Raw genomic sequence first — 15,110 nt, 5'->3', positions numbered from 1 at the left:
AAACCTCAGAGACAGCACCCAGGCCTTGAATTCAAACCCCAAGACCAACACAAAAACGAACATACAAACAACCTGGATTTAGCAAGAACATTGTTGTTATATACTATTTAACTTTTTTTGAAGCTCAGTAACCAGACAATTAAAATGTGCAGATCTTAAGTAAACAGGTTGTTGATTTTTCAGTTACACATACCAAACAGCTTGCACTCATCTGTGTATTCATCTACAAACACTCAATAATTTGATATCAATTTCTATCACCTCAGAGGGGATGGCTCATTCTCATTTTCAGTCCACCTCCACCTAAAGAGGTGGACTGCTCTTCAGATTTCATTCATCATGGAGTTCTTTGACCTTTGTAGTTTCCTTCCTTCCTTCCTTTCTTCCTTTCTTTCTTTCTTTCTTTCTTTCTTTCTTTCTTTCTTTCTTTCTTTCTTTCTTTCTTTCTTTCTTTCTTTCTGTGGGTCATGGGGCTTGAACTTGGCCTGGGCACTGTCCCTGAGCTCTTCAGCTCAAGGCTACCACCCTCCCCTTGAACCAAGCCTCACTTCCCATTTTCTATAGGTTAATTGGAGATGAGAGTCTCAGGTCCTTTTGTGCCGGGGCTGGCTTTCAACTCAATCCTCAGATCTCAGCCTCTGCAGTAGCTAGGATTACAGGCATGAGCCATTGGGCCTATTCCAGAAAGGAATATGAATGAATGACTCTTCTGGGCCCATATAAAGTTTTTTTTTGCAGAGAACTATTGCATGTATCAGTGATTCAATTCTTTTTCTAAGACAGGGCTTTCAAAAGAGTGCTTTGGAGTACTTTCTAATGATTATTTTTCTGGAAGTTTCTTCTATGCTGTTGATAAGTGTGTGTGTGTGCTGGTACTATGGCTTAAACTCAGGACCTGGAGGCTGTCCTGTAGCTTTTCTCTGAAGGCTGATACTCTACCACTGGAGCCATAGTACCACTTCCAGCTTGTCTGGCTTAACTGGAGATAAGATTCTGTTGGGTTTAGCTGGGTGTGGTGGCTCACACTGTAATCCTAGCTACTCAGGGGGCTGAGATCTGAGGTTCAAAGCCAGCCGAGGCACAAAATGACCTGAGACTCGAAATCTCCAATTAACCTCTAGAAAATGGGAAGTGGGGCTTGGCTCAAGGGGTAGGGTGGTAGCCTTGAGCTGAAGAGCTCAGGGACAATGCCCAGGCCCAGAGTTCAAGCCCTACAACCACCATCACCACTAGCGAAAGAATCTACTGGATTTATCTGCCCAAGCTGGCTTCCTAGGTCTTAATTCATTTTCTCATGTTCTTGAAAGCGCTTGTTGGGTGAAGTAGGATCAAGAATACTGGCGGGAAAGTCTTGTCTGAGCACTGTGAGCTATGCCAACTAAGTATGTAACGGCAAATAGATCATGGTGAGAAGAATGTGGGAAGAACTTCCAGAGAAATTAAAATATGCAAAAAAGTGTGTCTCGAAAAATCAATAAAACATGGTGTCTCAAATTTCCATCCCTGCATGCATCTGTTTTTAGGTTCTCTGTTCTGTCTATTCCTGTACATATACCATATTGTGTTCATTAGTATAGCTTTAAAATACATCTTGATATTTGGTGGGGCAAGTTTCCACGTCTTATTCATCATGAGTACCTTAACTCATCTTGGGATTTGACTTTTCCACAGGAATTCTGGGATAAGTTTATCTACTAGCCATGCTTTTAGCTCTGCAAACCCTACGCATCACCACCTGTCCTGTTTGCATGCCAGGCACACATTGATGGCACAGAATAGGGCCTAATCACTTCACCATGGCACTGCCTCTCTGTCACCAACACCGTTGGCAAAAGTCCTCTTGTGCCTGTTTCTCTTTCATTTATTTTATTGCCGGGGCCAACCGGCAGCAAACCAGGGTTCGCAGACTGGGGTTCCTGAAATAGGGGACAAGGACCAGGAAGAAAAAGAAGAGAGACAGACACACCGGGTCCGGGATGTCTGCAGTCCAGGCAAAAACTGCCGAGACTGCCGGTTTATTTTTCACTCCCCCTTCTTCCCTCCTCCTGACCCAGGGAACCTCCAGGTGTTACATTCATATGGTAATTCTCAGGTCATTTACATAGAATAGGGCCAGAAAGCAATACGACAATAAAGCCATCGTCTGATGCAGGTCAAGGTACAGTTTGATTCCACTCTGGCTCCCAACATTTTATCTTCTGGTACCTGTCCTGGGGTGTAAACTCAAGGCCTGGGCACCATTCCTTAAGTTTTTATACTTTTGCCCAAGGCTCAAACTCTACTAGTTGAACCACAGTTCCATTTCCAGCTCTTTGGTGGGTAATGGCAGATAAGAGTCTCACAAACTTTCCTGTTCAGCCTCCTGAGTAGCTAGGATTTTTACAGGTGTGTGCCATCTGTGCCTGGCTATTTACATTTTCATTGGTAAACACAAAGTGGTCCACGGTAAGGAGTTCCACATTTGTCTAAATGAACGTAATAATATAGGGGTGCATTTTTCAAACATAATTCAGAGCCTGGATTCCCACCATATTCTTATTAGGCTCTCAGACTCCAGCCTAGGGTACAGCCACATTCATCACCACAAAGCCAGATGCAATACAGAAGAGACAGCCTTTATGTCCTAGAACCTAGTGAAATGCTTCAACCCGCCTTCCCTGCCTTGCCTGCTCTTTCTGGACAGAAACCATGCCTGCTGCCCTCCCTTTGTCTCCCAATTGACCTCAGGGCTCCCCCATGTGGCCAAGTCTGGTATGCACTCTCATGGGATCTGTGAGGCTTTTCTTTGTTTTTTGCTTTTCCTTGGATCTGCTGCATTTCTAAGAATAAGAAAATCTATCACAATAGCTTTGCAGCTTCTTTTTTTTTTAAAAGCCTATTGGTTTATTGCATCAAATCTGTATATCAATTTACAGAAAATGAGTAGATTTAAAGTAATGTCTTTTCCTTTCCAGAAACATATATATATATATATGTATATATATATATACATGCACACATATATACATATACATGTATGGACATACATACCTTGTTTTACAGTGACAATAAAATATAAACAGTATGTTTGTGGGAGCCCTGAAATTAGAAAAATATATAATTTCTATTGAAAGCATTAAAGGAAAACAAGGTATATATGTGTACATGTATGTATGTATATATGTGTATACATATACATATATTTCTTATCATTTTTGCTAATACATGAGAATGCCATAGTTTTTTTTAAATACTTTTGTAAATCATGTACCCGAACAAACTCTCTTTTGTCTATAGTAATGTTTAGAGCCCTTTGAGTTTCCACCATGGGCAATTGTGTTACCTGTAGGTAATGTAAATTTCATGTCTCCTCTTTTTTTTTTTTGCCAGTCCTGGGCTTGAGCTTAGGGCCTGAGCACTGTCCTTGGACTTTCTCAAGGCTAGAGCTCTACCACTTGAGCCTCAGCAGCACTTCGGGCTTTTTTCTATGTATGTGGTATCAAGGAATCGAACCCGGGTCTTCGTGCATGCTAGGCAAGCACTCTACCACTAGGCTGAACTCTCGGCCCCTCGTGTCTCCTCTTTTATTCCATATATCTTTATTCTTTTTGTTTGGCCAGGACCTCTAGTATAATCTTAAATAGAAATAGTGGTAGGGCATCATGTCTTATTCCTGACTTATTATTATATTTTATTATTTTAGTAGCTCTGGAGATGGGACCCAGGGTCTTGGGCATGCAAGGCAAGTGCTCTGCCACTGAGCTATTCTACTAGTCTTTGTTCCTAATTATATGTAAATGATTACTAATAGTCTATCACTAGAATATCTCCTGTAATTTGTGTGTGTGTGGGGGGGCAATCTTAGGACATGAACTCAGTGCCTGGGTGCTGCCTCTGAGATTTTTTTCTTCAAGGCTAACACTCTGCCTATTGAGCCACAGCTCCACTTCTGCTTTTTGGTGGTTAACTGAAGATAAGAAGTTCATGGGCTTTCCTGCCTGGCCTGGCTTTGAACTTTGATTCACAGATCTCAACCTCTTGAGTAGTTAGAGCCACTGGAGCCTCGCTCCTGCAACTTTTTAATAGAATATCAAATTAAGAATGTTCCCACTCAGGGTTAGAAATGTGGCTCATTTGGTAGAGCTCTAGCCAATGACTGAAAGCATCAGGTATCAAGTATGAGTCCCAGTCCAGAGCTGAGAGCTCCCCCCATGCCCCACACAAGAAAAGAATGTATGTTTAATCTATTTCTATAACAACATACCAGAGGCTCTGTAATTTATAGGGAAAAGAGAAGACTTCATGGTGTGGGAGGCTGAAAGCCCATGGTTGGGCAGCCTTATCCATTTGGTCTTTAAGGATCTTGTGGCAGATGACATCACATGTTCAGAACACTTGTTAAAAGAGAGAGGCCGTGGTGAAACAGAAAGCCAGAGGATGGCTGGGTGGTGGAGGGGTGGGATGGAGGCAGACTGCTTTTCACAGCAACTTGACTGTTGCAGGAAGTAACAGGGCCCCTCAAGAACATTAATCCTCTCCTAGGGTGATGTCTGCAATGCAGACCTAGTCACCTCTCTCTTCTTAATCCTGCCACATTGGAATCTGAGCTTTCAGCAGTCCCAACCCGAGGGATGCATGCAAACTAAACCCAAAGCACAGCAAATGACGCTGAATTGGGATAATTTCTTTTTCTCTATCCATTGAGATGATCAAAAGTTCTAATGTGGTGAACGCTGTAAATAGTATTTATAGAGTTTATGTTAAACTACACTTGCATTCCTGGAATAAGCCAAGCTTAGTCATGATTTATGATCCTTTTATATATCCCAAGATTAAGTTGGCTAATATCTTTGTTTAGGGTTTTTGTATTTAAGTGAAGAGATTGGCTTGTAGTTTTCCTTTATTTTTCATGTCTAGTTTTTTTTTCTTTCTTTTTTTTTTTTTACCTCTCATGACCCCATGGAGAATTATTCACTTTTTTGGGTGGGGGGTAGTGTACTAGAGTTTGAATTTGGGGTCTCATAAATAGTTCATCTTTTAAAATATTTTTAGAAGAGATTTTATAATAGTCGCTCCTTGAAAATTTAGTAGAATTTTGCTGCAAAATCATCTGAGTCTGAGGTTGTGGTGTGTGTGTGTGTGTGTGTGTGTTGTATGTGTGTGTGTGTGGTGTGCATTTTAAACTACTAATGCAATTTCTTTAATGACTTTAAGAATATTTACTCTGGAATCTAGATATGCACCTGTAAAGAAAATGTAACTAGGTGGTGGGAATTTAGCTCAGTGGAAGAGCATGTTCAGTCTTCAATTCTTAAAAAAAAAGGAACGTATAACAGTTGGCTGTCTTTTAATCTTTTTGTATTTTTTTTGTAAGACTAGGGTTTGTACTCAAGACCTTGAGCTATACTTTCAGCTCTATTTGCATTTATATTCATGGTTGCAGAAGCATGGGTCCCCAAAATGGCCTTAGCAGATTCTAGTCCTCCTTTCTTGCAATTTTTGTGCAGAGTACTTTGAGATGAAGAAGAGCTGTTGAGATAGCTCAGGCTTTGTCTTCATTTCTCCCAGAACAGGATGCCTTGCAATGCTTACACTCAGAGTTCAGTGGCCCTCAGGTACAAAAACTGAAGTGGGCTGCTTTGAGGGCCTTGTTAGCCACAGTGAAGCGGGTATATGCAGGTGAGTCTCCATTTGCCCTGGGCAACTTCCTTTCATACTGGGGGGGGGGGGGTCAATGGCCCTGAATCCCAGGCCACCTGGACCATCTGTGATACATCCACCACACCTGGCTTGGGAAAGTGTTCTGTGTCAGGGACTCAAAGTGTGTGTCAGGACTCGCGTCAGACCTCAGAAACTGCTTGACAGGGAATCTTAGCAGAACCCGGTGAGAAATGTGAAGTCCTCCCTGGACATCCAGTGAGTAGGATAGCGCCCCTCCACCCCTCATGGATGAGGCAGGGAGGGTGGGAATTCCTCTTCCCAGGGCTCCATAGGCACATTTCTAACACTGACCTTTTTTAAAATTATGTTTTCCTTTTTCTTCCCCCCCCTCCCTCCCTCCCTTTCTTTGAACTCAGGGCCTCACTTGGCTTGCTTACTCATCCAATGCTCTACTACTTGAGCCATGCCTCCAGTTCAGCTTTTATCGGAACCCCTATTGGTTCTTAAACTCAGGGGCTGGGAGCTATCCTATATCTTTTTCACTCAAGGCTGAAGCTCTATTACTTGAACCACTGATGCACTTCTAGCTTTCTGGTAATTAACTGGAGATAAGTCTATGGCCCTGTCCTTTTAGGGAGAGCATGGGGCCCAAGGTTCAAACCCCAGTACAGTACTGGTGCATACACATGCACACACGCACACACACACCCCCCAAACGGAAACCCTGAACTCTTTGTCATACTTTGTCTCTTCTGCCCCAATGATTTGGATGTTATATGTTTACTTTCTGTTTTTTTACTGGTTATTCTTCACATTTTTCTGGGACTATTTAACTTAGTTAAATGACTCCACATTTAGTCCTATTCCTAGGCAAATTTAAGGGTATTAGAACATTTTAACTTAGTTCCTTAGTCAACCAATTGCATGGCTCTTAGTTCATTTTTAAGCACACACACACACACACACACACACACACACACACACACAAAAGCTGGATGTGGAAGGAGTGGGGGGGAGGAGCTCAGTAAACCACAGCCTGATTACCATGCATGAGGTCTGAGGTTTGATTCCTAGTAGTGAAAAATAAGTAAATAATAATAAATCAAAACCCTCATATCCATGAGCATTATTCTGTATGGGCCAGGATTGCTAAGATTTCTTTGCTTTGTCTTTTCCTTTTATTCAGGTTTCCTAAATTTTGTTTATTTGAAACATCCTTTCTTTTCCTTCACTTTTAAAAATCAGGTTTGCAGAACTTAAGATTCTAAGTTGCCATTGATACCTTCTCTGCAATATCACTATGTTTTAAAAATTCCTATTCTTAGGAAGTCTGTTTAATTTCATAATTATAGATGATCTTTTATTTTAAACTGGTTGTTCTGAAGAATTTCTTAGTGAGTCTAAGTATGGCTTTATTTTTAATTTAGTTTCCTATCTGGTGATAAACATCATGATTTCTGATGTTTTTCTTTGTCTGTTTTGGGGCTTGAACTTGGTGCCTGGGCACTATCCTTGAGATTTTTTTCTTCAAGGTTGTCACTGTACAACTTTGATTCACAGCTCCACTTCCAGTTTTCTGGTGGTTAATTGGAGATAAGAGTCTCACGGACTTTCTTACCTGGTTTTCATCAGCAATCCTCAGACCTCTGCTACTGGACTAGTTGGGACTACAGGTATGAGCCACCAGTGCTGGCCATGATTTCAGAGTTTTATTTTTTTATTTCTGTCTTGTTAAAGGCCTGAAGAAAACTTACCTCTTGAAAGTTTGCCTCTCAGGCCAGGAGTGTGGCCTAGTGGTAGAGTGCTTGCCTAGCATGCATGAAGCCCTGGGTCTGATTTCTTGGTACCACATACACAGAAAAAGTCGGAAGTAGTGCTGTTGCTCAAGGGGTAGAGCTCTAGCCTTGACAAGGCCCAAGGACAGTGCCCAGGCCCTGAGTTCAAGCCCTAGGACTGTCCAAAAAACAACAACAAAAAAATTGTTCTTCTTTCCCCTGGAATTCCAGTTATTGGTATCGTAGACTTTGTCTTAACTTCTTTCTCCTTTAACCCCTCCTTTATATTTTCTTTCTTTCTGTTTTTTTGTTTTGTTTTGTTTTTGGTGGGTCATGGGGCTTGAACTTGGCCTGGGTGCTTGCTGTCCCTGAGCTCTTTAGCTCAAGGCTACTGCCCTACTCTCGAGTCAAGCCCCACTTCCCATTTTCTAGAGGTTAACTGGAGATAGGAGTCTAGGTTCTTTTGTGCCTGGGCCTGGTTTGTATCTTGATCCTCAGATCTCAGTCTCCTGAGTATGTAGGATTACAGGCATGAGCCACGGCACCTGGCTTCCTTTATAGTTTCTATTTACCTTCTTTTTCATTCTAAGTAATTCAATTGTACTTTAAAATTCACTAATTTCCTCAAGTCTGTTGTTAAGCTCACAAAAAAAATCTTTGCAAATATTTTTCATTTCTTTCTTTTTTTTAGGGGATGCATATCTAGGTTTGAACTCAAGGCTCCAGGCTTGCTAGGCAGGCATGCTACCACTGGAGCCACAATTCCAGCCCTTCTGCCTCTGTGTGTGTGTGTGTGTGTGTGTGTGTGTGTGTGTGTGTCTGCATGCAGTGGTGTGCTGGGGCTTGAACTCAGGGTTGGGCACTATCCTTGAGCTTTTTGTGCTCAAGGCAAGTGGTCTACCACTTGGAGCCACAACAGTGGTTTTTAGCATTAATTTCAGGCATTTTAGCAGTTAGAGATAAGAGTCTTATAGACGTTCTTGCCTGTGCTGGCTTTGAACCATAATCCTCAGATCTCAGAGTCCTGAGTAGCTAGGATTACAATCGTGGAGTCACAAACATCTGGCTCTGGTTATTTTTGAGATAAACTCTTTTTCTCCCACCCCCATCCCCGTCTGTATTTCTCCCTCTCTTTGCTCAAGCTGGCCTGAACCATGATTTTATTTATGTTTCCTGCCACAGCTAGAATGACAAACACATCACACCATGCCAAACTTCCTCAGGTAAGCTGGGGGTCTCTCCCAACTTTTTTTCTTTTTGCCTATGCAAAATCCACAACCCTCTTTCTGATCTCAGCCTTCTACACAGCTGGAATGACAGACATACACCACTATACTAGTTTTAATAACCTGATAAGTAGTTCTCAAAGCAGTCCTCCCAATTTCCACACTCTGAATAGACAGGAGCCGGTGTCTGGCTCAAATGTTCATTTCTGAAGGTTGTTTTTCATTATGCCTGATCCTTCATAGTGTTTTATTGCATTCCTATTTTTTGAGACTATGTTTTAGAAATGTTATAAAATTATTGTATGCTACAATCTATATTTTCTAAAAAAAAGAAAAAGAAAAAGAAAAAACACTCTTTCCACCCTTTGAAGTACATGGTCTAATTTCTCATGGTTTGTTGGCCAGAGACTAAACTCCTATTGAGTTGCTATGAGCTGTGTCCCCTCCTCCTCTTCCCACCCCACTAAAGGACTTGAATTTACTACTGCCAAGAACCAGGGAGTAGTTCATTTGTTTATTTGTGTGTCCCATTTATTTTCTGCCCTGGTAATTTTCCTGCCTCCTGAGTTTGGCAATTCTGTAAAAGCATGGATTTTGTCCAGGAACTAGTTGCTTTGTAGCAGGAAGCCCCTCAGGAAGCCTCAGACCCTGTTAATTTCTGATTGGAGAAAAGTTTTGCTCTACTCTAAAGTTACCTCTTGAATAGTACACTCTGTCTGTGACAGGGGTTACAGAAATAAGCCAGATTTCTGTCCCAATAATGACATCAGTATGCAGTAAACACAGGCTGATTACTCACTTTACTGGAGGATTGTAGGGGGTGCAGTGGGGTGCTGGCCAGTGTATTAAAGTCTCCATTTGTCACTGTTCATTTCTGAGCAGGCAGAACAACTACCATGGCATTTTTTGAGTATCTGTGGATAACCAAACTGAGCCAAACCGACCAAATGGCCAATCTAGACAACATGGAATTACTACAGAAAATTTTTAGGGTGAAATAAAATTTCAGTGAACAAAATTCACTTTGTATACTTTCCAGGAAACACAATTAGATACATTCCTCTTAAGAAAAATGCTCTAATTTTCACATTTTTTTGTGCGTGCGTGCGCACGTGCGCACGTGCGCATATGTGTATGTGTATGTGTGTGTGTGTGTGTGTACCAATACTGTGGCTTGAACTTAGGGCCTAGATGCCATCCCTTAACTTTTTCATTATGGCTGGTGCTCTAGCGCTTAAATCAAAGCTACACTTCCAATTTTTTTGGTGGTGCGCTGGAGATAAGAGTCTCATGAACTGTCCTATCAAGGCTGGCTTTGAACTGTAATCCTCAAATCTCAATCTCCTGAGTAGCTAGGATTAGAGGAGCCATTGGTGCCTGCCTTCAAACATTTTAAAAAACCCAAACCCTAGAACATTAGTTAGTATGTCTCCCTGACTCATTTTTCCAGTAATTAATTTTCACTACTGAATTCTCAGATCCCAACCTCCCCTCTTCTCTGCTGCTCTTACAACTTTCCAACTGACCATTCCCACAAGCCAGTCTTTGATCCAGTGGCCTGGGGTGTTTCATTCACAATCTCATCCCACCACTACTGGCTCCTTGACCCCATCCATTTCTTTACTGGCCTGCATGGCTGCTTTTCCTCAGGGGTGGGCTTTAGCATATATCATTACAGTCACCCCGCCTACCCCAACACCCAATGCACCAGGAATCAGGACTGATTGAGGACAGGCGCCAGTAGAGGGTGATCAGTCCTTTGGCGCAAACCAGGGCATCCGGGATCTCATGCCAAAAATATGCGCTTGAAATTCACAGGTTAAGTACTTTATTTTTGCAGCTTCTTAGACAAACTCCATAAGGTAAAACAAAATGCAAAGACTCTGTCAATGGCATAGATTTAACATGTGAGCCTTGGGAGCTCCAGAGCATTTGAGGCACTTCTGTACCAGAGGCACATAGACTTGACTGAGCTCAGGGTCAAACTTACTCTCTTGGGGATGTTGTGGCCAGCTGCCTGGCAAGGTCTGGACCCAAGGTCAGGGCCCAGCACATGGCCCATAGCTGATTGTCCTGTTGGGATGACAGGTGACAGGTCCTCTGCCCCATCTTCTGTCTCCTGCCACTCACTTGAAATCTTTTCTCCTGCTCAACACCTTCAGCAGGAGGCAAGAGGGACAGGTAGAGCTTTGATTGGGCCCCGTGTCAGCATCTTTGGTATGAGTGACCATCCCCATTCCTCTCTGGGGGAAAAGGAAGAACTGGAAAAGGAAGGCAGCCAACACCCACTGGGGAGGAACTGGGGATTTCCACGGCTCGTGTTCTTCCTGCTTTCACTTAGCAGGGTCTCCACAGGACTGTGCTATGCCAAGCATGTGCTGCTAACCACTGATTTGCTCATCCCCTGTGCAGGGAGCCTCTCTGTGGGCAGGGTTGGTGGTCCACCAGGGCTAATTTATGGCATAAGTTCTGTCTCCCAGCCTGGAACAACCAGCAGGGAGCAGCCTGTCAGCTCAGCACCCCTCTCCTCCCCACTCCTCCCCCCCCACCCCACTTCCCCAATCAGCCCTCAACCTAACCAGAGGAACAGGTTCTTGCCCTGGGCGGTCTGCCCTTCTCACTGAAGGATGCGAACTGCACAGCAGTGGCACCCGTCTTACACACTCCAGTCAGCCCTCCCCAGCTCTACTTTGGAAAGACACTTCTAGGCACAGGAGGACTTCATGCTGAACGAGTTTTTGATGGTTGATGGCTGGCGCAGTCAGGATTGGATCTGGGGAATCTGGAGATGAGCTGTTTCTCTCCAGGGGAAGGAAACCAGGTTGAGTCTGAATCAGTGGCGATGGAAGGTGAAGGGCTGGCGAACCTGGTTGTGATCTGGCCTATTGTACTTTAGGATACTGGCACTTTAGATTTGTTCCTGTGGTGTAAAAGTCCTTTCCAGCTGTCTTAAACTTAGAAGATTGCAATGTCCCCTTTTCCACTAGGGGGACGTCACCAGACCCCAGTGATACCTGAGCCTCAGATGGTATGCAACCCTATCCATAAATCTTCATGATGAGGTCTAACCAATAAATGAGGTACAGAAAGAGATAAATAAAAGAATAAAATGAAACAATTACAGCAATATACAACATCATATTTATGAGTGTAGTCTCTCTCTGGAAAGAATTAACATGAATGTTAATAATTTCAGACTACAATTGATTGTGGGTAACTGAAGCCAAGGAACATGAAGTGACCAAGGAAGGTAATGGGTGACTGTTAAACCCCACAAAGTGGAACTTGGAGCTAGTATTGTTTTCTTCTTCTTTTTTTTTTTTTTGCCAGTCCTGGGCTTGAGCTCAGGGCCTGAGCACTGTCCTTAGACTTTCTCAAGGCTAGAGCTCTACCACTTGAGCCTCAGCAACAGTTCTGGCTTTTTTCTATGTATGTGATACCGAGGAATCGAACCCGGGTCTTCGTGCATGCACTCAACCACTAGGCCAAACTCCCAGCCCTGCTAGTATGGTTTTCTGAGTGCTTGGAAGGCAGGTCTCTGACAAGAGGCAGCAGAGGACATTTGAAGGGGGTCCCTATTATTTTCCCACAGGCCCAAATGAATGACAGCATCCCCTGGCCAGTGGGGCAAGTCCCAGAGAGTGTAGCAACAGCATCACTCAGCCTGACATCTCCCCTGCCCCTGGGTCCAGTCTGTCAGGGATCTACAGTAGGCCTTCTGGGGAGCTGGCTAAATTAATGGTGGAAAAGGCGAGAAGGCACAATGGTCTAAAGAACGGTCACCGCCAACTTAATGGAGAGAAAGCAATTACACTTGTTCTGAGATGGGGTTCATTAGTGGCTGCAGCTCAGAGGTGACTTCACACTGACTTCACACCCTCGCAAGAGGATCAATTTACAGGTTCTGTGGTAACTCCTCACTTTCAAGGGGGAATTAAAAAAAGAAAGGAAAAGAAAAAAGAAAAGAAAACAAAAAAAAAAAACCCACCTCAGCTGCATGAGGATCAAATGGAGCTGCTTCAGTCCCCCGCCACAGTCCAGGACTACAGGAAGGAGAACTAGCTTTACATGGCTCTAGCACTAGCTCCACAGTCCCCAACACCAACTTGGGCTCCAGGTTTAGCCTCCCACTTCTGCTGCCAAAGGCTGTGGGGTGAAGTGTCACCCCCCTACACCCGGGCTTCTCTGAGCTCTCAGGGGCAGCCAGAGATGTGGACGTTTCAGCTGTCTACTAGCTTTGGGGTATAGCTAATGGGTGCAAGAGAAGAGGAATAAAGAATAGAAGCCTCCAAGCCTGGACAAAGTTTGTGTATACTTCTGAAATTTTAAGAGAGCATGGTCTGCTCTTTTAACATCCAGCACTTGCTTCTAAGTCTACACGTTGAAATCTCAGGGTCCCAACTCTTTAGCTAAGGAAGTATAATTGCGAATCCTGTTTTACACATAATATATATGAAATACATGTACATACATATCACACACCTGAGTGTGTCTTTCTGAATACTGCATAGTGTCTCCCCCAGAGATTCAAACCTGAAATCGCAGTTATTCTGCTCTGAATCATTCAGGGGTCCACTGACCATCTGGGCCTGAAATTTGGTGCAGGCCCGGGCACCTCACACATGGCTTGTTTTCTCTAGCAGCATGGAGTTGGTCGCCAGCGTGAACTTGACAGCGCCATCCTTCTCCCAGCCCCTCCGGATCTTGGCCAGTCTGCGGCTGAAGCAGGGCAGGAGGAACAGGCCCTTGGCCAGGATGACGACACAGGGCACCAGCAGCGTGAGGGTGAAGGTGGGTGGCAGGTAGAACTTGTAGCGGCTCTCCTCAAAGGCGCGGGTCCAGCCATAGGTGAGAGTGTGCAGTGTGCTCAGTACCAGGGCCACAAAGCCCAACGTGGACTGTGGGAGGAAAGAGGGTTGGAGTGAGGGCTGGCCACGACCAACCTTTGACTCCCTTACAGGGAGGAATGAGCATGGTTTTGGAACTCTTGGCGGTGGGTTCGAATCCCAGTGCTAGCATTTCTATATGCAAGAGTTATCCCAAGCAGAAACGGAGGTAACACTTCTATGCACAAGGTGTACAAAGTGATTCAGGCAGATCCAATAAGACGAAGCTTCTCTCTCCATCTGCATCTCTAGAAATGCTTTCTAAGGACTTTACAAGCGTTCTATCAATGTTGTCCATATTTCAATAAACATTATAGTGGCAAACATCTACCTGCACCCCCAATCAGAATTTCACAGTAGTTGGCCTAAGATAAGACTGGTCATTAAGGCCGGGAGTTTGGCCTAGTGGTTAAAGTGCTTGCCTAGCATGCATGAAGACCCGGGTTCGATTCCTTGGTACCACATACTTAGAAAAAGCTGGAAGTGGTGCTGAGGCTCAGGTGATAGAGCTCTAGCCTTGAGAAAAATCCAAGGACAGTGCTCAGGCCTTGAGCTTAAGCCCAGGACTGGCCAAAAAAAAAAAAAAAAAGACTGGTCATGTACTGGACATATCAAGTTTCAAAGCCTGCTCAGGCAGAAAAAGCTGAGACTCTTATCTCTAGTTAACCAGCAAAATGCCAGAAGTAGAAGTGTGGCTCAAGTGGCAGAGCTCTAACCGAGAGCAAAAAAGCTAGGGGCCAAAGGCAGGTGTTGGTGGCTTATGCCTATAATCCCAGCTCCTTAGAGGATGAGATCGAGGATCCTGGTTTGAAGTCAGCTCAGGCATGAAAGTCCATATGTCTCTTAACTCCAATCAACTACCCAAAAGCTGGAAAGCAGTACAGCACCATCTTTTAGCGAAAAAGATCAGGGACAGTGCCCAAGCCAAGATCAAACTTCAATATCGAGAGGGAAAACTAAAGATTAGCTGTATTGATTTTAAGTTGTCCAAAAGTGAAACAAAGTAAATAATTTACAGATGGTGATAGTGAAAGCAGCACCAGAGGCTGTGGAGTGGGTAAGCTGGCACTGGGCAGAAAGCACCCACATAGCTGCTCTGAGGGTACAGGTACCCCCTCCTCCTGCCCTGCACTGAGTGAGTAGCACCCCTGGCAGAAATGTGCCAGGCCTGCCTCCTACCAGGAGGGGAAGAGTGACTGGGCAGGAAATGGACCCCCACAGCTCCCAAAAGAGACTGCCTGGGATGTGAGAATACCTCCCATACACTACTCCTGATAACTATAGATGAGCTCATGGACCACAATGGAAGATGTCCATTCTCTGGGGTGAGGGGTGGGGTGGGAAGAAGGAAGGGGTGTTGGTTTAGGCTGGCTCTGATCCACTCGTGTCAGGAGAGGAAAGAGATTCTAAAAGCCAACTAAGCCAACTTGAGCAAGTTCAGGCAGGGGTCACTGTGCAATGGACTGGGTGGGGTAGGAAGGAGAGTCTATGATAGTTATGGCTAAATTTTGGGACCACTACATATAGATCACAGGCCAGAAAATCCTATGTTTAGCACATAGGAATGAAAATAATTGTTACCG

The 15,110-nt window shown here is 44.1% G+C and overlaps 1 protein-coding gene across 7 annotated transcripts in view; it reads right to left on the bottom strand.

The window, feature by feature from the left end:
• Steap3 (STEAP3 metalloreductase) overlaps nt 1-15,110 on the bottom strand; it is a 71,746-nt gene that overhangs the window by 16,138 nt on the left and 40,498 nt on the right. For 6 of the 7 annotated variants that reach the window (XM_090342939.1, XM_090342945.1, XM_090342943.1 and 3 more), the window contains exon 5: nt 12,717-13,539. The exons of the other annotated variant lie outside the window; for it this stretch is intronic. In XM_090342939.1, the coding sequence (XP_090199065.1) occupies nt 13,258-13,539 (282 nt within the window). In that variant the 3' untranslated portion in view covers nt 12,717-13,257. Of the gene's footprint in view, nt 1-12,716; nt 13,540-15,110 lie in introns of those variants that run through there. 7 annotated transcript variants of the gene reach the window in all.

Source organism: Megascapheus bottae, chromosome 12, assembly GCF_031878675.1.
Source record: "Megascapheus bottae isolate mThoBot1 chromosome 12, mThoBot2.hap1, whole genome shotgun sequence".
NCBI classification, from domain to species: Eukaryota; Metazoa; Chordata; class Mammalia; order Rodentia; family Geomyidae; genus Megascapheus; species Megascapheus bottae.
This window is presented reverse-complemented; position numbering and strand designations above follow the sequence as displayed.